Below are 23,052 nucleotides of genomic sequence, written 5' to 3'. Positions count from 1 at the left end.
TCCTAGAGCTCAGCTTATTCTTACCGGATGCACATCACCAATATAGTACTGTTTGAGCATTTCTCTGGCATCAGAGGAGTGGCCTACATCTTCAAAACTTTCAGTTGCATCTCCACCAGCTTGTTCCAGCAGAACCTCTTCTCCGCCAGGATGCTACAAGGAAAAGATATTTACTGAAGAGAGGGCTGTCTGAAAAGCTAACTAATGTAAGCTACTTCCCCCTCCCCCTCCTCTTTTCCCTTTTCTCCCTTTAATGGCAGCAATGGGACGAATCAGCACTGCATACCCCATGACAGGATGCAATGGGGAGAACACAACGTAACTCCTGTGTCTTTTGGCCAAAAATGTATAATGTGGGTTTAACTGTGAGGAAACCTAGGACAATCACAAATTGAGAGATATTCTACAAAACGACCAGCTATGACCTCCAAAAATATCAAGGTTAGGAAAGCCAAAGAAAGAATATTATTCTATTCCTGCAACTTTTCTGTAAGTTTGAAATGGTTTCAAACTTTAAAGCTAAATAAATAAATAATACCAAAATAACTGCCTCTATACCTAGAAAGTAGATTCTATCTATAACTTACATGCTATATACCTTGGATAAGTTATTAAGAAATTGAGATGTCTTTGTTTCCTTATTTGTAAGATGGAGACAATATGAGTACCTATCTTAATTACTATTGTGAGTATTATATGAGATAAGGATAGGAAATACTCTGTACTCAACAAGAGAAAGGTATAGTTAGTATAATGTGTTATCATCGATCATTTTAAAAAGCAGATACACATATGCATGCATATGCATAAAATCTCTCCAGAAACATTTAAGGGAACCTGGTGGCTGGGAGACAAGTGCAAGGAAGACTTTTCACTGTACACCCTTCCGAAATTGGTTTCCCAAGTACAGTATTACCTACTCAGAAAATATTTATTTTTATTTTTTTTATTTTTTTTATTTTTTTGTGTGTGTTATGCGGGCCTCTCACTGTTGTGGCCTCTCCCGTTGCGGAGCACAGGCTCCGGACGCGCAGGCTCAGCGGCCATGGCTCACAGGCCCAGCCACTCCGCGGTATGTGGGATCTTCCCGGACCGGGGCACGAACCCGTGTCCCCTGCATCGGCAGGCGGATTCTCAACCACTGCGCCACCAGGGAAGCCCTCAGAAAATAATTTTTAAAAAATTGCATTTAGCACAGTCCCTGACTTAAACACTCAATAAACATTTACTTACAACTAACAAATTTAGAATTTACACTATTAGACATATCTAGATTTATATTTTTGGAATATCAAGTAATGTTTTTCAGTAGTTACTTTTTTTTTTTTTTTTTTTTGCTGTACGCGGGCCTCTCACTGTTGTGGCCTCTCCCGTTGCGGAGCACAGGCTCCGGACACACAGGCTCCGCGGCCATGGCTCGCGGGCCCAGCCGCTCCGCGGCATGTGGGATCTTCCAGGATCGGGGCACGAACCCGTGTCCCCTGCATTGGCAGGCGGACTCTCAACCACTGCGCCACCAGGGAAGCCCTTCAGTAGTTACTTTTTATAACGACCTTTTAAGCAGGAATAATATTATCATCCTTATTTTATTTTATTTTATTTATTTATTTTTTTTTTTTTGCGGTATGCGGGCCTCTCACTGTTGTGGCCTCCCCCGTTGCGGAGCACAGGCTCCGGACGCGCAGGCTCCGGACGCGCAGGCTCAGCGGCCATGGCTCACGGGCCCAGCCGCTCCGCGGCATATGGGATCCTCCCAGACCGGGGCACGAACCCGTATCCCCTGCATCGGCAGGCGGACTCCCAACCACTTGCGCCACCAGGGAGGCCCAATCATCCTTATTTTAAAGATGAATTCAACGGAAGCACAAAAACTCTAAGTGTAACCTCCCAGTCAGTCACTTGCCTCTGAGCTCTGTGAGGATAAGGAAACTTCTATTTTTGTCTCCTAAAAGGTCTCCACTCAGTGATGGGTCTCCCACCCCAGCATTAAGCATGCTGTTTTGAAGCAAGAGTTAGACAGCTGCCACTCATCTGTTGTTACATCTGAACCCTTTCAGCCCTGGTAAGCTATTATTTTTGGAATTGCATCCCAACTTGCTCTATGTATCTAAACTATGGAAGATATTTTTTCCTTATGGCACATCCCAACTATTATGCTGCCTTTCAGAGTAAAAGGATAACAAAATGTCTTAGTGGTTTGAGTATTCCAGAGAATGGTTGAGTTTATGACTCCCTACATAGCTCTTTCTACAACTACAAAGAATTTTCATTTTCACCAATCTCTCATAAACAAATAAATAAGCAACGCTTTTATCCTTTTTTTTCCTACTGTATGGGGAAAAAAAAGAATAAGGGGGGCTTCCCTGGTGGTGCAGTGGTTGAGAGTCCGCCTGCTGATGCAGGGGACACGGGTTTGTGCCCCAGTCTGGAAGGATCCCACATGCCGCGGAGCGGCTGGGCCCGTGAGCCATGGCTGCTGAGCCTGCGTGTCCAGAGCCTGTGCTCCGCAAGGGGAGAGGCCACAGCAGTGAGAGGTCCGCGTACCGCAAAAAAAAAAAAAAAAAAAAAAAAGAATAAGGAATCAACTATAGCTTTATAACAGAAATAAGTACAGTTAGTTAACATTTTGGTGCATAAAACTATTTTTCCTGTCCATTCAACCATTTCAATTATTATGCTTCAATTTTTATTGAGTACTTACAATTTAATGTACTAGGCAATGATGAAAGGTTTTGTGTCTTCATAAAAATGAGTTCATATGGTATACACTGTTTTATAGCCTGCTTTTTATTTTTCGCAGAAGCCAAGGAGGGTCAGAGTCGTCAAAAAAAAGGGTTTAGTAAAATAACTCTCACTCCAAAATGTGGTCTTAATACAGATGGTTTAGAGCAAGCAAAAATATTTCAGGGAACCCTTCATTACTGTTTTAGAACTCTATAAACTTCAGACATTATTTAAAATCAAATAGCAGCCCAGCCTGAGGCAATGCACTAGGCCTGAGGCCACAGCAGAGCCCAGGCCAGCCCTGAGCCAAGATAATGCCCAGGCTGCAGGACAGGAGAAGTCCCTGTGGAGAATCCCAAGAGGAGCCCCAGTGCCCCAGGGAGGAGAAGCCCCGTGACCCTGGTCGGACTGGCTCTCAGTGGGCTGCTCAACTCCAACATGAGCCTCTGGGTGGTCCAGCCCATCTTTATCATCACCTGGGGGTGTGATCCACCAGTAGGTGTCTATCTTACTGCAGAGTGACAAGAAGCTCAACCAGGAGCAAATATCTGAAATTAGTTAAGTCCTAATTCAAAGCACAGTCCTCAGGGAAAATGGAAATTATATTCCCAAACAGTCCTTGACATAAAAATATTACTTCGACAACCCAGAGGATGGATGGAGTTTTCAAAAAAAAAAAAAGGGAAAATAATACCACCTTCTCCTACAACTGATCCCACGATGCTCACAGACGTGATGAAAGAGAATGTCACAAATGTCCTTGCTGTGATTCTTTTTTTTTTTTTTTTTTTTTTTTTTTTTTTGCTGTACGCGGGCCTCTCACTGCTGTGGCCTCTCCCGTTGCGGAGCACAGGCTCCGGACACACAGGCTCCGCGGCCATGGCTCGCGGGCCCAGCCGCTCCGCGGCACGTGGGATCCTCCGGGATCGGGGCACGAACCCGTGTCCCCTGCATCGGCAGGCGAACTCTCAACCACCGCGCCACCAGGGAAGCCCCCTTGCTGTGATTCTTATTGGTGGATGGATCAACATGACATTCTTAGGCTTTATCACAAAGTGCTACTTCCAATGACCCTATGTAAGCTTACACTACCGAAAGGAATCGAACTACCCATTATTAATAGCTGCATCCTGGTACTTCTGTGGTGTATTTGGGCTTCAGAGCATTCACTCTCCAAATGTGGGCCAAGATAATGCCAATGACCAAACAGGAATGATGGAGACACAGATGACTGGAGCAGCCATGGCCATGCCCACCACAGATATGAAGAAAGCTTTCAAGACAAAGCGAAAAGTTTTGGAGCTAACAGATCACCAGAGGGCACCAGGTGATGTCAAAGAGGAGCACATGGCTAAACGCCTCCACTTGGAAGGCATATTCAGAAATGAATTACAGACCTCTTTTTTTTTTTTTTTTTTGCGGTATGCGGGCCTCTCACTGTTGTGGCCTCTCCCATTGCGGAGCACAGGCTCTGCAGGCTCAGCGGCCATGGCTCACGGGCCCAGCCACTCTGCGGCATGTGGGATCTTCCCGGACCAGGGCACGAACACGCGCCCCCTGCATCGGCAGGCAGACTCTCAACCACTGCGCCACCAGGGAAGCCCTACAGACCTCTTTTTGAAGGCCAACCAGGGATTAGCTGTTGGGAACTTGGAGTAGTCCTTAACCTTTTAACTTTTGTTTGCACTGGAGACTCACAGAATAAAAAGGAAAATGCATGAACTGGTGGGCATGTAACAAGGATCATTCTTGTCTGACCCAGGTTCTTTTTTATGTTTGAAACTAGAAGAAACGAGGCCTGTGTGCTGGGTGACTTATAAAGAAAGAGCTATTTTTTAAATGTTTTAAAATTTCCTTCTGGTGCCTGTAGAAATGAAGGGCAGAGAAGGGGGGAAACTCAAGCTAGTGATAATATACAAAAACTTAGCAAAAATTCAATCTTTGGAAGAAACATTGCCAATTATAACTAATTATCATGTGCAATCAGCCTGACTTCTAGACCACAGTAAACTCCCGTTTTCTTGGGATCCAAATACCTTGTATTTTTATATTTAATTTATGTGCTAGTATTTTTATAACTTCCTTTTAAAAACTAATAATTTTCATTACTGAAAATTTAGAAACTATGTATGAGCAAAACAAGTCTCTGTATTGTTCATTTTGAGCCTACAGAATGACATAAAGAGCAAATGTGTCAAAACTTTATTCAAATAAACTCCTTTTCAGAGTGAATACTCAGGACTAGGACAGACTTAGCAAACCTTCTATAACTCTTAATACTGTCCAGGGAAAGCTGATGACCCTGATATACTGCTGGATTCTCAAGTGCCTTCAGGATGACCAAAGATAGGTTAAATATGGGAGATTCTTGATCTGGATCTCAGAATATATCAAATCCACTGCGGGGGGGGGGGGGGGAAATCAATGGTTCTGTACTGTACGTAACCACTCAGTTGAACTAAAGACCCAGTTATTCTGGATATGAGAGTTTACATATTATTATAAGAAGGAAGATAGGGCAATTGCTGGCAGATACAAAGATAACAGTTGCCCAGGGATAATTCTGTCTGAATTAAATGTCCTAGGGAAGTGGCAGTGTGCCATTCTATACCAACAGTTAAATGTAATTTGCATGTTGAGTACTGTAATCAAGAATGAATGATTCTTGACTCAACAAATTAAACCATCTTGTTTTCTCTTTAAGATCAGTTTTATGGAAGTAAAACTGGGGAAATCAGAATAATATCTGTGGATTGTATCAATATCAGTATCTTGAGTTGTTTTGCACAACTACAGTTGTGCAAAATTTTACCAGTATGGGGAAATGGGTAAAAAGTACAAAGGATCTCTCTATTATTTCTTTTATAACTGCATATGAATCTCGTTATCTCAATAAAAATTTCACTCTAAAAAAATAAAATCAATTCCCTAAGTATATACTAGAGAAATGTGTATACATATATGAACTTATACACACACACAAATGATCATAGCATCATTATTCACTATGACCCTAAACCTGAAACAACCCAATATCCATAAGGAGAATATGAATAAACTGAGGTATAATCATACAATAGAATCCTAATCAGCTATGAAAAAGAATGAGGCGCTGCAATATGCACAAAAGAATATACTGAACCAAAGATGCCAGACACAAAACAATATATACTATGACACTCATTTGTAAAAAGTTCAAAAATAGGCAAAATGAGGGATTTCCCTGGCGGTCCAGTGGTTAAGACTCCGAGCTCCCAATGCAGCGGGCACAGGTTCAATCCCTGGTTGGAACTAAGATCCCGCATGCCACACGGTGCTGCCAAAAAAAAAAAGAAAGAAAAGAAAAGGGCAAAATGAATCTATAGAGTTAAAGTCAAGAGAGCCAGTACCTCTGGGAATGAGGAAGGAGGCAGTGATTGGGAGGGTCTACAAGGGGAGGTTCCAGGATGTTATAATGTCCTAGATGGTGGTTATCCAAATGTGGTCACTTACTAGAGTGACACCATATGGCTAAATCTTAGGAATATATAAATAGTGGGAAAGTAAGTTCCAAAATACCACAGACACAACTGCCTTTGCGTATACTCTATGTATAGTCAAACGATCTTTGACAAGGGTGCCAGGACCACTCAACAGGGAAAGGACAGTCTCTTCAACGAATAGTACTGGGAAAACTGACTATTCACATGCAAAAGAGTGAAGATGGACCCTTACCTTACATCGTATATAAAAATGAATTCTTAATGGATTAAAGATCTAAACTTAAGACCCAAAACTATAAAATTAGGGGAAAAGCTTTTATGACATTGGACTTAGTGATACTTTCTTGGATATGACATCAAAGGCAAAGGCAACAAAAGCAAAAGTTGACAAATGGGATTACATCAAACTTAAAAAGTTTTATACATCAAAGGACACAATCAACAGAGTGAAAAGACAACCAACAGAACAAAAGATATGTAAATCATAAGGGGTTAATATCCAGAGTATATAAAGAACTCCTAAAATTCAACAACAAATCAAATAACCTGATAATACAATGGGCAGAAGAGTTGAATAGACATTTCTCTGAAGATGACACACAAATGACCAACAAGCATATGAAGAGATGCTCAACATCAGTAGTCACTGGGGAAATGCAAATCAAAACCACAATGAAGTACCACCTCCCACCCATTAGGATGTCTATTATCAAAAAAACAGAAAATAACAAGTGTTGATTTGGACGTAAGAAATTATAACCCTGGGAATGTAAAACAGTGCAACCACCAGCACCACCTGTTTCAGAACTTTTTGTCTTGTAAAAATAAAACTCTATGGGGACTTCCTGGCAGTGCAGTGACTAAGACTCCTTGCTCCCAGGACTTCCCTGGTGGCGCAGTGATTAAGAATCTGCCTGCTGGTGCAGGGGACACAGGTTCAATCCCTGGTCTGGGAAGATCCCACGTGCCGCAGAGCAACTAGGCCCGTGCATCACAACTACTGAGCCTGCATGCTGCAACTACTAAAGCCCACATGCCTAGAGCCCATGTTCTGCAACAAGAGAAGCCACTGCAATAAAAAGCCCATGCACCGCAACAAAGAGTAGCCCCTGCTTGCCACAACTAGAGAAAGCCCGCACACAGCAACGGAGACCCCACACAGCCCCCCAAAATTAATTAATGAATTAATTTTTAAAAAGCCTCTGTGCTCCCAATGCAGGGGGCATGGGTTCGATCCCTGGTCGGGGAACTAAGATCCCGCAAACCACAGGGCATGGCCAAAACAAAACAACTCTATGCCCATTAAAAGCTTTTTTTAAATTTAATATCTCTTTCATCTAATGTTAGTATAGCCACCTCTACTCTTATTTTGTTACTATTTGCATGGAATATGATTCCATTCTTTCACTTTCAACCTATTAGTGTCTCTGAATCTAAAGTGAGTCTCCTACAGATGGCATATAGTTAGACCATGGATTTTTATCCATTCTGCCAATCTCTGTCTTTTGACTGGAGAGTTTAATCCATTTACATTTAAAGTAACTGCTGATATGGAAGGACTTACTCCATCAAAATGTCAGAGGACATTATCAAGAAAGTAAAAAGACAACCTACTGAATGGGAGAAAATATTTGCAAGTCACATGTCTAATCAAGGATTAATATCCATAATATATAAAGAAATCTAACTTAACAACAAAAAGACAAACAATCCAATTTAAAAATGGGCAAAAAACTTGAATAGTCATTTCTCCCAAGAAGATACAGAGAACGAATAAGCACATGAAAGGATGCTTAACATCATTAGTCATTAAGGAAATGCAAATTGAACCACAAAAAGATACCACTTTACACCTGCTAGGATGGCTAAGACTGAAAAAAAGAAAAATTACAAGTGGTCCATGGAGAAGTTAGAAACCTCATCCATTGCTGGTGGGAATGTAAAATGGCACAGCTGCTGTGGAAAACAGTTTGGAGTGTCTTCAAAAAGCTAATTATAATATAATTACCATACGACCCAGCAATTCCACTGCTAGGTATATATCCAAATGAACTGAAAACAAAGACTCAAACAGACACTTGTATGCCAATGTTCACTGTAGCACTGTTCACAATAGCCAACAGGTGGAGACAACCCAGGTGTCCACTGAAGAATGGATGAACAGACAAACAAAACGTGGTATACACGTATCATGGAATACTATTCAGCCTTAAAAAGGAGTGAAATTCTGATACATGCTACAACATGGATGAACCCTGAAGACATTATTCTAAGTGAAATAAGTCAGATACAAAAATGACAAATACTGTATGATTCCATCTACACGTGGTATCTAGAACAGTAAAATTCACAGAGACATAAAGTAGAACAGTGATTACCAGTGGCTGGGAGGAGGTGGCAATGGGAAGTTATTGTTTAATGGGTACAGTTTCAATTTGGTATGATGAAAAATTTCTGGAAACAGGTGATGGTGATAGACACACAACAGTGTGAATGTACTTAATGCCATTGAACTGTACACTTAAAAATGGTTAAAATAGTAAATTTTATGTTATGTATATTTTACCATAATAAAAATAAAAATTTAAAAACCTAAACATGCTAAATAAAAGAAGCCAGATACAAAAGGACAAATATTGTATGATTCTACTTATATCAGGTAGCTAGAATAGGCAAATTCATAGAGACACAAAGTAAATTAGAGGTTGTATCAGGGGCTTGGGAAGAGTGACGAGAGGGTAGTTATTGCCTAATGGTTACAGAGTTTCTGTTTGGGGTAATGAAAAAGTTTTAGAAATAGATAGGGATGTTGGTTGCACAAACTGTGAATGCGATTAATGCCACCTAATAGTACAGTTAAAAATGGTTAAAATGGCAAATTTTTATGTTATATATATTTTACCACGCACACACACAAAGCTAGGTTTACATACCTATAATTAACGTAAGCCCAAAAGTTTACTTTTGTCTGAATCACAGCAAAACAAAACAAATAAGACCAAGGAGTCCGGAGGTTATCCTCAGCCACCTAGATTGGTTGGTTACCAGTGCTATTCAAATCTATTGGACAATCATTAGTTTCTCCCTGTTTTTATTAAGTAAACCTAATACAAGGCAGTACACATTTCCCATTTTTTCTAGGATCTGCTTTGCTTTTAAATCTCATATGAATTTGCAAAAACGATTCTTTTGAACTGGATAGCCTTTGTGTTTTAAGACTAATGGATCTTGTCTCAGCTTTTAATGCATAAGCAATTACATAACACTACAAATATTTCAAATAAACTATATGGCAACCAAGATCATAAACTTTCAAACAATGCCTGTGATCGATTCATTTCTATCTCAGACCAGCAATAATCAAGTGAAATACTTTACAGATACAAAGGAAACATTGTAATGTCCCCTTGGGAAGGGTTTTAGTCGGTCAATTGTCCACGGAATATGTGGTAGGGAGCAGGGGAAGCCTTTTGGCTTTTCCTTAAGTTCATTTACTAAGTATTACTGAAAGGAGGACAGAAACTTTATGTTTTAATATAGAAAAGAAGGAGGACAAATTGCTAACAGAAAATAATACTTCCAGATTACTAATTCTATGGAAAGGATAGGGGACAGATGGGCAGAAAAGAGAAGAATCTGAAGAATGACAAACAGCTACAGAATAAAAATCTTGCTGGGAAAAAAATTACACAAATTCTCTGTGAATGGAAATTCCATGCTGATGTAATAAAAATGTAACAATAGGGTCTTCCCTGGTGGCGCAGTGGTTGAGAGTCCGCCTGCCGATGCAGGGGACACGGGTTCGTGCCCCGGTCCGGGAGGATCCCACATGCCGCGGAGCGGCTAGGCCCGTGAGCCATGGCCGCTGAGCCTGCGCGACCGGAGCCTGTGCTCCACAACGCGAGAGGCCACAACAGTGAGAGGCCCGCGTGTCGCCAAAAAAAAAAAAAAAAGTAACAATAGGGATATGCTAAAGATCACCTGACTTGGAAAATGAAATCTAGAAACATTAAGATTACAGAAGCTGCAAAATTAGGCCAGCCTACCCAAACAGATTAGCAGAATACCTCATCAAAATAAGATATGGATGTTAAAGTTTTGGAGAGGACAAAAACTACTTCCTAAAAAACAGTCTGACAACACAGAAAAAGATAATAGACCTGGGTGATGAACAGCAGGAAATGGTGCAGGTCCATAGGTATTTGCATTTGGATTAGAAAGAACCTAGTAAGGCAGGGTGTCACCTAGGAGAGGTTAACTTGATGGCTGCCAGAAATGGTGTAACCTTGGCAGTCACAATTGCTCACGGTCAATTTCAGGTCTGCAGATCCGAACATAACTTATTTCCACCAGATTACATACCCTTATCCCCACTATACCAGGTACCACTGCTACAGATGCTCACAATTCCTTAGGCATCTTCATGGTACTATCACAATTGCAATTATTTATTTAATGTCTTTCTTCCTCCACTAGACTATAAGCTCCCTAAGAACAGGGACCATGGTTGTCTTATTCATGGCTGTATTCCTGAACATAGCATAGAACCTGGAACATAGTGAGATCTAGGGGGTGCTCACTCTGCCCTCCTTCCCTCCTACCTGCCCTCTCTCCCTCTCTGGCATGTATGCTGCACGAATAAATAAACCAAAGTCGATTTGTGATCAGGGCAGCTCACCTAGACAGTGCTGGAGTTTAAATTTTGCCTCATCTTCTTTCTAGCCTTCCCTAGGACCAACCACTGGAGACCGTTCAAGGAAAGAAAGCATACTTTCTACACATTTGGTAATTCCACAAGCTAGATAACGATCAAATTGCACTTTCTTTTGGCCAGCCTTGGAGAAATCCAGTAAGAATTGTTATTAGTCAGACACTGAAGCTTTCAATGGGTACCCTAGGGTGGCACCAAACAGAGCGTGCATTCTCCATCTTTCCAAAGGCAAGACCACTCTACCTTGCAAGACAATTGCTTGTACACAGATCTCATCTTCCCAGCAAGTCCAAAGCATCTAATTCACCTTTAAATCTTCAGAGCACACGCTAGTTAGTAAGCACTCAAAAGATGCTACAGGAAACAATATAATTTTTTATTATTAATAAAAATAACCACTAACACTTACTGAGCTCTTTATGCCAGGTACCATGATAAGTCTTTATATGAATTACCTAAATCAAGTGTCTCAACAACAACCCTGTGGAGTAGGTACTATTATCTCCCTTGAGGAGATGGGAAAAGGCCTTTACAGAGCACAACTGCCCAAGGTTACGGTAAAGAAGGAAACTGAACAAGACTCTTGAACCCCAAAGCCCACACCCAGCCATTAAAATGTGTTATATATATCCCCAAATGTGTGTGTATATATATATATGTATGTATGTATGTATATATATATATATATATATTATATGCGTGTGTATATATATATATATTTCACCAGAATTCTCTTCAAAAGACACTTAAGAAAATGAAAAGGCAAAATACAGACTGTAAGAAAATACTCGCAATACATATTTCTGAAAGGACTTGCATCCAAAATATATAAAGACTGCTTTCAAGTCAATAATAAGAAAACAAACCAATTAAAAATGAGCAAGACTGAACAGACACTTTACAAGACATGCAAATGGCCAATTAGCCCATGAAGATACTCAACATCATTAGTCACCAGGCAAATGCAAGTTAAAACCGTTATTATATACCAGCACACACCCATTAGAGAGGCTAAAAGTAAATCACTGACAAAACGTGTTAATGAGGATGTGGAGAAATTGGAAAACTAATGCATTGCTGGTGCGACTGGGAAAAGGTCTGGCAGTTGCTTAAAAAGTAAAACAAAGACAAAAACAAAAAAATATGACCCAGCATTCTCACTCCTAGCTATTTACCTAAGAGGAATGAAAACATATGTCCACACAAAGATTTGTACGTGAAAGTACAAAGCAGCTTTATTCACAATAGTCAAGAATTGGAAACAACCCAAGTGTCAATCAACAGGCAGATAGCTAAATTTTAGTATGGTTACAATGAAATAAGAAGCACTAAATAGGAATAAATTGCTGATACACAGAGAAAATATAGATGAATCTCACAGATATGTTAAGCGAAAGACGTTAGACAGACAATTAAGAACACATACGGTTCTGCAGTGTTAGAAATCAAATCAGTGGTTGTACGGGAACATAGATGGTAGAAATGTTCTATACAGTGATTGTGATGGTGATTACACAGATGAGACTTTTTTCAAAGCTCACTGAACTCCACATATAAAATCTGTACATTTTATTGTATGTACATTAGATCTCAATAGAGTTGACTTAGGCGGGGGAAAAACTTAGCAAAATATTACTAACAACCCAAATGTTTATAAATATGAGACTGCTTAAATAAATTATAATCAGTCCAACAAATTCTATGAAGAATAAAGAAGTATTCCAGGTATGGATATGGAAAGACTCCTGAGATATACAGTTACATGAAAAAAGCAAGGCATATTTCAGCGGGTATTGTATGCTGTTACCTTATGGGTGAAAAAAAAAAGAGTGGGAGGAACTACATTCACTTTTGCTTGTACATGCAAAACAAAACTCTGGAAGGATTCACAAATAGTAGTAGTTAACTTTAGGAGGAGGTCGAACTGGGCAGATGGGAGGAAGGCTTTTCACAACGTACCCGTATGACCTACTCAAAAAATGAAAAAATTACCTGGGTTCCAGAAAAAAGGTACTAGTTCTAACTTCCCTCTATCACATTCCCAATCCTTCCAAGTTATATCTAAGATGTGGAAGAAGGTGGTTGTAAAACAGAGCTAATTCCATACTCTATAGCCATAAAAAAAAATTGAGGCAAATCCTAGTGTAATGGGCATAGGTTATCTGGTCAGACTGCCTGAGTTCAAACTCCACCTGTACCAAACATTATGACTTTGTGAAAGTTATTTCTCTGCTCCTCAGTTTTCTAATCTCTAAAATGGGTTGTTAGGAGGGTTAAAAAAGAAATTACATGTAAGCCGTCAGAATAATAAGCATCCAAGAAATACTATTACTATTAAACCAAATCAATTAATAGACACTATAATTCAATTAAGGAATATTATGATTCTGTTTCTACTTATACATATCTGTATACATTGGTATATGTGTGGAAGATGTAGAAGGATTCAAACAAATTCCTGGGGTTTAAAGAGTTTTACTTTCTTCCCTTCTGTATTGTTTTTCCCTCCAACCTAGTATTCCCACTTATTCTAACAGTCACTAAAAAATACATAGAAAGCTTTAAAACAGCACTATGTGTTAAGTTACTCTTTTCAGAAATGGTTAATTATACATAAAACAATGGCTTCCAAACTTTTCTCACTTCTGATACAGTAAGAAAACAAGAATATTAACTGAAACAAAGGTTCACAAAAACATGCTTTGTGAACAAAGGTTTACAAAATCATACTTACCCTTGCTAAGAGAGATGCACTTTGATATGTTCTAGTCAATGTCATAAGATACTGTAACCATTTTTATGTGATTTTCTTTCTAAACAGAGGTTCACAAAAGTTGTACTGGACCTGTCCCCTCCTTGATCATGCTGACCTCATCTAATACTCTCCAGCTACCATAACCTCCCTCACTGTTCGTCAAACACACTAGATACACTTGCACCTCAAGGCCTTTGAACTTACTCCCTCTGCCAGGAAAGCTCTTCCTGCAGATATCCACATAGCCAGCTCCCTTAACAGAAGGCCTTTACTCTAGTCATCTTCTTAATCAAGCTATTTCTGGCCATCATAACTAAAATTTCAACCCCTCATCTTCACGCCCTCACCCCATACATGTCCACAGCCCTCTTTTCTGCTTTATTTTTCTTCTTAGCACTTACCTCTTCCCTGCTTTATTTTTCTCCTTAGCACTTAACATAGCATATATTTTAGTTATTTACTCTGCTTATTTTCTGCTTCCCATAGATGGTAATCTCCACGAGGGCATAAATGTTTAACTATCCGCTGCTGCATCCTCAGCACCTAGAACAGTATCTGGCACTTAGTAGACACTTGATAAATATTTGAATGAGTAAGTGAATGAATGACTAGACTTGGAGTGAAGAAGAACACAGGGACAGAGACGCTGGAACAGGTAAGTTAGAATGGCTAACTGCAGGTAAAGATTGGCAACTCAAGCTTGAAGGGCCACCCCTGGCACACCTGTGCTGTCTCTGGCTCCATCAGCATGTGGTAAACCAGGCTGGGAAACACTATTAAAGATTAAACTAATGTCCACTACACGCACTGAGTGTTCCTTCCAAGTTCATTATCTATTCTGAATCAATCAAGAAGAAACTGGGGGGGAAATGAAACCATTACTGGCCCATTACGAACTATGCTTTACCATGCATGCTACAAGCCACACTTGAAGCTTATTATGAGGCATACATCAAAGGACATAGCTAAGTCTAGAATTCCAAAGTAATACTGTGTAGACAAGAGAAACCAAGGTACTTATCTAAAGCACACCCTGCCACTAATCAACTGTCTGACCAAAATCTCTCTGAACCTGTTTCTTATTTCCCTGTTAAAATAAGGCTCACTACTATCCAACTCACTCTCAACTAGTTATTTTGAGACTGAAATAACGGGAAAGCACTTTTAAAAGCATAAATGCCATACACCCTACAAACACAAGAAGTTACTAAATTCTAAGATGTTAACTTATTGGCCACTAGAAAGATTTATTTAAAACAATGTCCTTAAAAAAAAAGGGGGGGGGGACCAGAAAAAAAAAGGACTTCCCTGGTGGTGCAGTGGTTAAGAACCCACCTGCCAATGCAGGGAACACGGGTTTAAGCCCTGGTCGGGGAAGATCCCACGTGCTGTGGAGCAACTAAGCCCGAGCGCCACAACTACTGAACCTGTTCTCTAGAGCCCGCGAGCCACAACTACTGAAGTCCACGCGCCTAGAGCCTGTGCTCCGCAAGAAGAGAAGCCACCACAATGAGAAGCCCATGCACCGCAAGGAAGAGTAGACCCCGCTCTCCTCAACTAGAGAAAGCCCTTGAACAGCAACGAAGACCCAACGCAGCCAAAAATAAATAAATTTATTTATTTTAAAAAGTAATAATAGGGCTTCCCTGGTGGTGCAGTGGTTGAGAGTCCGCCTGCCAATGCAGGGGACGCGTGTTCGTGCCCCGCTTCGGGAAGATACCACATGCTGCGGAGTGGCTAGGCCCGCTGAGCCTACGCGTCTGGAGCCTGTGCTCCGCAACGGGAGAGGCCACAACAGTGAGAGGCCCGCATACCGCAAAAAAAAAAAAAAAAAAGTAATAATAAAATAAAACAATGTTCTTTTTGGGAAACTTTACGTTTTAAAAGTTTTTATAGATTTATGAATCAGGATGTAGAGCTTTATCCCGTAGGCCCCAAATTAGCAGAAAACAAATTTTGCTAGTACATTTGCTTCAGAAAGAGAACGAAGAGAAATGAAACTTTTTCTCATAGTAGGGTTATGTTATTCAAGAACTTACAAGGAATTAACCATAAGATTATTAACCTATTACTCAAAATAAAATAATACACACCATAAATAAATAAATAAGCATTTAAAATATCCTAAACCCTCAGGGATTGGGAGTGAGGGGAATGACTGCAAAAAAGCAAGAGGGAACTTTTTACGGTGATGAAAAAGCTCTTTCTTAATTGGAGTTGTGATTACATGGGTGAATACCTTTGTCAAACTCATCAAACTGTACATTTTAAATGGCCACAATTTATTGTATGTAAATTACACCCCAGTAGAGTTAAACAAATTGAAAGTCTGTTTCCTTGAAAACAAAACAAAACAAATCACTCAGTTGTACCAGGGTCTTGAGAACCTGTAAAACCTAATACAAAAAAAAAAAAAAAAAAAAAACCCTAATACAACAGGCTTGATTTACAAAAGTGGGTGACAGAACCTGAGTCAATGGCCAAAAAAAAAAAAATCAACTCATAACATCTGGACTCAAGGTCAACTCAAAATAGAAAAAAGAAAGGCGGCATAATGGGGGAAAAGGAGGAGACACCTCATCTTCTCAAGAAAATGAAAAGCAAAAAATGTTATTACTTCAGAAGGCATAGTGGAAAGAGCAGAGGTTTGGAGCTTTCAGACCTGGGTTCGAATGGCTGTAGGTTGTTAGGTGAGAGACCCTGAGTCTCAGTTTCCCTTTCCGTAAAGTGGGCATAATGGTGACTCAGAGTTTAGCCAAGCACACAGTAAGTGCTCAATATATGACAGAGGCATGATATTACTGAAGGCACGAGAGTTTAGTGACGGCTGGAAATGCATGCACACCTAAGGCCCCCCAATCTCCGTCTTGGAGGGTCGTGTTCCCTTCCGTACGCCTCTTCGCCCTCAGCCAGGTCTCACTTCCCTCCCACACACACCCTAGCAGCGTTTCCGGGCCCGACCACCCTCGCCGCTGCAGCTCCCAGGGGCCGCCCACATCCCGGGCCCCACCTCATTAAGGAAGCGGGTGACATCGTAGACTCGCCCGTGGATCACCAGCCAAATCTCCTTCGGGGAGTTGCGTTTCTCCACCTCCTCCAATCGGTAATACGTGACGGAGGTCTCGACCCCTAGCCCTTTCCCATCGCTGCCACTTGCTTCCACAGTCGCCATTGGACCTGAGGTACCTCTTCTCCACCGCTATCCCGGTTTCCGCTGCCAACTTCCTGCAGGTACACCGCGCGCTCAGTCCGCCCCGGCTTCCGTAACCCGGGCCCATAAGGCCAGCGGAGGCTCCTGGCAACAGCCAATTACGCTTCCTAATAGTTCCTGGTTCGTTTTCTTTTTACCAATGAAACGGGGGATTCAATTCCAAATCCCACCCACTCCTCGCCCGATCCTAGGGGCGTAAGCCTGGTTCGAGGTCCAATTTACCAATCAGGACCATCCATCCCCTCCAATCTCACCAATCAGATACTGTGATTTTGGAAAGGCGCCTAAGAGAGACACGTCGTCTGAAAGAGAAGTTTCTTCCCTCGTCGTAGGGGCCTGCAGAATTCTGGAAGATGGGGCCGAATCATCATTTTCACGTTTCCCTTCCCTTTGCCGTGGATCCCTCCTGAATCACGCGGAACTCGTTCCCCCCCACACTTCCGGCGCAGCCTCTGTTCCAGCCCCAGCTTTACATTTTGCAGCCTCCAGGCTGTGATATGGCAAATCCATTCTTAGGCTCAGTTTCCTCCTCACCAGTAAAGTGGGCATGATACACTCTACCCTGTAGAGCAATCTGGCCGATTAAGTGAGAGAGAGTGTATACACATACATGCAGAGCGCTTGGCACATAGTAATCAATACATAAATAACAGGCGGTGGGCCGAGGCCTAGAGACAGTGATTGGGGGTACGATATGTAGAATCCCAAGTTTGTGCCACTACTAAGAATCTGATTTTGTTGTATGTCAGTTTTATCTTAATAAGGCTCAGGGCGGAGTGTGTGTGGGGGGGGATCTGATTTTTAAGTGAATTCTTCAGTGATCAGGACAATGTACACTGTTCGTTTCTATGTGTTCTAAAATAGTATTCGCCTCAACTGTCGCTGGCTAGAGGTTCCGGCATTTTCTTTTTTTTTTTTTTTTATTAGTTTCTGCTTTATAACAAAGTGAATCAGTCATACATATACATCTGTTCCCACATCCCTTCCCTCATGCGGCATTTTCGAATTATGCGTTTGGTTTCTATGCAGTGTTGTTAGCTATTTTTAACTGCCATTGCAACTGACAAACTGGTCATGGTGAGATGTCATTTTCATCGTGTCACTCTCCGATACTCATAATCCATCCCCAACCATTTCCACCATTCCCTTTAGTCTTGTGCACCAGCCACTGACCCCTAAACCTACCGGTATGAGCCCACATCTGTGATCATGCCAGGTCCACCCACTGAAGATAACCCCCTTCCTTCCAGTGCCTACTCACCTTTCAAGGTCCTGAAATTCCTTCTTTTTCACAAACTGCTACCATTCTGAGCTCCGGTGATTCTATCTCCATATAGTACCTAAGCACATTACTATTCCAGAAATTTCTGAAAGAAACAAAACATTTACATATATATAAATTTAAGTGCTAGCAATAGAGATTTGTAGCAAATGCAAAGGGACACAGCTCTGTACACATATATGTGAAATGAACAATTCACACTTAACCCCGGTGTGCGTGAGTCAACTGAGAAGGCTATGTTAAAAATGCAGATTCCTGGGAATTCCCTGTCAGTCCAGTGGTTAGCACCTGGCGCTTTCACTCCAGGGCCCAGGTTCGATCCCTGAACGTGAAGATCCCGCAAGCCACACGGCATGGCCAAAAAACAAAAAGAAAATGCAGATTCCCTCCTGCCCAGACGTGGAGTCTCTTCCTCACCTTGAATGTTGGCTTGCTTTGTTACTTACTTTCGCCAACAGATTGTGGCAGAAGTGATACTGTGCAAGTTACGTCTAGACTTCAAGAGGCCTTGAAGTTTCCATCTTAACCATCTTAGAATGCTTCATGATGCTGTGAAGAAGCCTGAGATTAAAGATGTCACCTACAAATTGGCATTTGCCATCTACCTCTACAAGGATCAAATTATGAAAGTCAGCAGCTGCTGACCTTCAACACCCATTGAAAGGAGTTAGGCTGGAGATCAGGAATGAGGCACTCTGTGCTCTGGGAAAAACTGGCAGAACAGGTCTTCAGATAGATACATTCAGGAGACAATTTTATGAGCCCAATTCTTGCATCTCCTCGAGTCTAGAAAAGCACTAAAATCCTTCATGGTGACGTCTGCTCCTCCTGACTAGCAGTAATCTTCATGAGACTAGCAGAAAACTTCTGCAAAAAATGTGCTTGATTGCATGTACTCCCCCTTCACCAAAATCACATATATACTGACTTTCCCCACTACCTCTTTGAAGCAGTTTCTCAGAGCTATCTGAAATGCTGTCTCCCAGGCTATAGTCCTCATTTTGCCCCAAATAAAACAACTCACAACTCTCACCTTGTGAATTTTTTTTCAGTGGACAAAAATCAGCCATTTAAGCAGTCTCAGCTGAGCCCACCCCTTAATCAACTTGTTAGCTGAATGACAACACATGAGTGTGTTCAGGCTGTATCAGCAGAATGGCCCCATCAACCCAAAGAATCATGAGAAATAATAAAGCATTGTTTTAAGACACCAAAAAATTTAAAAAGCAGATTCCCAGCCCCATTTCCAGAGATTCAGGTTCAGTGGGTCTGGATATAGAATCAGAATTTAACATTTTTAGCAAGTATTTTGAATGACTCCGACACAAGTGGATATGGATAACGTTGGGAAACACTGAACTTTTTTTGGAAGCATTTTTTATACAATTTTTAAAGGTTACACTCCATTTACAGTTATTACAAAATATTGGCTATATACTCTGTGGTGTACAATACATCCTTGTAGCCTACCTTATACCCAATAATTAGTACCTCCCACTCCCCCCCCCAATATTGCCCCTACCCTACCCACCCACGGGTTACCACTAGTTTGTTCTCTATTACCTGTGAGTGTGTTTTGGTTTTTTTTAAAGCCTTTTTTTTTTGGCCACCAGGGATTGAACCTGGGCCCTAGGCAGTGAAAGTGCAGAGTCCTAACCACTGGACTGCCAGGGAATTCCCTGTGAGTCTGTTTTGAAGCATATTTGATGTCTTTATCTCTCATATAGTGAATTAGTAAAATCACACAGCATTCCCTTTTCTACTTCCACCTCTAGAAAACTGAGTCCAACAGCTAAGAGGATAGCATGGAGGAAACTCTCAGCAAAGGGAGGGGTTGGACAAATATATCTGGAGTACCACAAAAGCACAATTGGGCTTTCTGAGACTGGGAAGAGGAAAGTGGTTTGGGATTCCTCCAACAGCAGGAACCCCACAAGCTTCCTCAAAGGGACCTAGGCCAGTGACAGGATTTTGGAGGGGAAGGGCTACATGATACATGCAGAAAGAGAATGGACCCTCAGTGCCAGGGCTCCAGCTAGCAGATAGACTCGAGCTCCAGTGTGGAGGCTGTCAGCTCTGCAGCAGATCTTTCAGGAAGTGACCAATGTGGACTGAAGACCAAAGGGCCCTTCCTGAATGTTTTGCATTACTACGTAAAACCCCTAAGGAGGAGGAGAGGAATGCTCATAAGTGACTGAGACTGAATTTGCCACCATCGTGGCAACTGGAATTAGAATCAGCTGAAAGTGGTTTTTTACAATGAACATTTAGGGACTTCCCTGGTGGCGCAGTGGTTAAGAATCCACTTGCCAATGCAGGGGACACGGGTTCAAGCCCTGGTCAGGGAAGATCCCACATGCCGCGGAGCAACTAAGCCCGTGCGCCACAACTACCAAGCCTGCGCTCTAGAGCCCGCAAGCCATAACTACTGAGGTCTACACACCTAGAGCCCGTGCTCCGCAACAAGAGAAGCCACTACAATGAGAAGCCCGTACACTGCAACGAAGAGTAGCCCCCGCTCACTGCAACTAGAGAAAGCCTGCACGCAGCAACGAAGACCCAACGCAGCCAAAAAAATACGTAAATAAATAAATAAATAAATTTATTTTTAAAAAATAAAATAAAATAAAATAAATATTTAAATTTCTTTTTTAGGGACTTCCCCGGTGGTCCAGTGATTAAAGCTCCGCGCTCCCAATGCAGAGGGCCTGGGTTCAATCCCTGGTCAGGGAACTAGATCCCGCATGCCGCAACTAAAAGCTCACATGCAGCAACTCAGGATTCCGCATGCCACAACTAAAAGATCCCGCCTGCATGCTGCAACTAAGACCCAGCACAGCCAAATAAATAAATAAATAAATATTAAAACAAATAAATTTCTTTTTTAAAATTTCAAACAAATAAGTTGAAAGAGTAATACAATGAATTCCCATTTTAACTTAGATTCACCGATTGTTATTTTTCCATATTTGATTTCTTCCATATATGTTTATTTTTTTTCTTGTCATTAGTAATGTTAAACCAATCCATTTCAGAGTAAGGTACAGACATCATGACCCTTTACCTCCAAATAATTCAGTATCTTCTATGAATAAGAACATACTCTTACATAGCCTTTGTATGATTTTCAAGTTCAGGGAATTTAACATTCATATAAAACTATTATCTAACATGCTGTCCATATTATTTTCCAATTATTTTAATAATGTCCTTTGTGGAATTTTGGTGTGTCTGTGTGAGCCAAGATCCAACTCAGGATAATGTATTTATTTATTTATGTCTCCTTAGTTTCCTTTAATCAGGTGCATTTTTTCAGCCTCTATTTTGCTTTCACGACATTGACATTTTTGAAAAGTATGGCTTCAAATTGAATTTGATTCAGGAAAATACTGTGGCCTAAATGTATTGGTTATAAATTCATATTCATAATTTATAACACACGATAGCCAGAAAGTCTAGCTTGGAATCCCTGTCCCTGCTACTCACAAACTTGGTCACCTTAGCTAGCTTTCTCGGTCTCTTTTTTCCCAAGTAGATACCCAGTTGTTCCAGCACCATTTGATGAAAACAGTTCCCCATTGAACTGTTTTCATGTTTCTGTTGAAAACTGATTGACCATAAAAGTGTGGGTCTTAAAAAAAAAAAAAAGTGTGGGTCTTTTTCTGAACTTTCTATTCTGTTCCAGTGATTTATTTGTCTATGCTTAATGCCAATTCCATACTGTCTTGGTTACGATCGCTTTATAGTAAGCCTTGAAGTCAGTAATGTAAGTCCTTCACCTTTGCTCATAGGTTTCAAAATTGTTTCTGCTACCCTAGATCCTTTATATTTCCAAATAAATTTTAAAATCTGCTTGTGGAACCAAGTGATCAAGGTTAACATCACCAGCAATAAATCACGTTGATAGCATGTACTCCCTGGTATGTGCTACAAGGGCACTTCCCCACTGTGGCATTCTTCCCCCAAACTGATAATCCCAGTCTAAACATGAGAAAAACATTAGGCAAACCCAAATTGAGGAACATTCTACAAAATAACCGACTTGCATCAATCAAAACTGTCATGCTCATTCAAAAAACAAAAACAAGGAAACAAGAAATTGTCACAGACCCAATTTGACTAAGAGACACAACAACTCAATGCAAAGTGGCAACCTGGATTGGATCCTAGAACAAAAAAAGAAAGACATCAGGGGAAAAAGCAGTGAAATTCAGATTAAAGTAACAGTAATGTACCAGTGTTGACTTCTTAGTTTTGACAAATGCACTATAGTATATTTACAATGTAAACTTTATGGGAAGTGGGGTGAGGGGTATATAAGAACTCTGTACTATTTTGCAACTTGTCTGTAAATCTAAAAGTATCCCCAAAATAATAAGGTTACTTTTTAAAATCAGCCTGTTAATTTCTGTAAAAGAGCTTATAGATGAATTTATAAAGAATGAACACCTTAACAACCTTGAGGCTCACAATCCACAAACATGGTATACCACTCCATTTATTTGAATCTTTTTTCAATTTGTGGTTTGCAGAATAGGGGTATTCTACATCTTTTGTTAATATTATTTCTAAATATTTTATGGTTTTTATGCTATTATAAATGGAATCATTTCATTTTCCAATTGTTTGCTGCTATAATAGAGAAATATAATTGATTTTGTACATTGACTTAGTATCCTGTAACCTTGCTAAATTCACTTACAGTTCACTTACAGTGGTTGTTTTGTAGGTTTCTTAGAAATATCTAGGTAGCAATCATGTCATCTGCTAATAGAGACTGTTTTACTTGTTCCTTTCTAATCTGTATGCCTTTTTTTTTGTTTTTTTTTGTGGTACGCGGGCCTCTCACTGTTGGGGCCTCTCCCACCGTGGAGCACAGGCTCCGGA

The 23,052-nt window shown here is 40.8% G+C and overlaps 1 protein-coding gene, 2 long non-coding RNA genes and 1 pseudogene across 4 annotated transcripts in view; 1 reads left to right on the top strand and 3 right to left on the bottom strand.

The window, feature by feature from the left end:
* Positions 1-16,865, bottom strand: part of LOC132480387 (cytochrome b5 type B) — a 34,315-nt gene extending 17,450 nt beyond the window's left edge. For both annotated transcript variants that reach the window (XR_009530640.1, XM_060084570.1), the window contains exons 1-2: positions 16,683-16,865; positions 25-153 (exon numbers count right to left, since the gene is read on the bottom strand). Coding sequence is in view for 1 of the 2 variants with exons in the window: in XM_060084570.1 (XP_059940553.1) it covers positions 25-153; positions 16,683-16,844 (291 nt within the window). In the remaining variant the exon portion in view is untranslated. The remainder of the gene's footprint in view (positions 1-24; positions 154-16,682) is intronic.
* The window catches only part of LOC132480388 (uncharacterized), a 34,384-nt gene extending 17,450 nt beyond the window's left edge, over positions 1-16,934 (bottom strand). The window contains exon 1 of the long non-coding RNA XR_009530641.1: positions 16,859-16,934. This is a non-coding gene — a long non-coding RNA (uncharacterized LOC132480388). The remainder of the gene's footprint in view (positions 1-16,858) is intronic.
* On the top strand, positions 263-4,125 carry LOC132480530 (ER membrane protein complex subunit 3-like; annotated as a pseudogene).
* Positions 16,935-17,147: 213 nt separating the features above from the next.
* Positions 17,148-22,332, bottom strand: LOC132480311 (uncharacterized). The gene is made up of 3 exons (XR_009530628.1): positions 22,276-22,332; positions 18,145-18,250; positions 17,148-17,229 (listed from the first exon to the last, which is right to left on the bottom strand). It is a non-coding gene; the product is annotated as an uncharacterized LOC132480311 (long non-coding RNA).
* Between the last annotated feature and the right edge of the window lie 720 nt (positions 22,333-23,052).

This window comes from Mesoplodon densirostris, chromosome 19 (genome assembly GCF_025265405.1).
Source record: "Mesoplodon densirostris isolate mMesDen1 chromosome 19, mMesDen1 primary haplotype, whole genome shotgun sequence".
In the NCBI taxonomy this organism is placed as follows: Eukaryota; Metazoa; Chordata; class Mammalia; order Artiodactyla; family Ziphiidae; genus Mesoplodon; species Mesoplodon densirostris.
The sequence above is the reverse complement of the archived record's forward strand: the minus strand, read 5'-3'. Positions and strand labels throughout refer to the sequence as shown.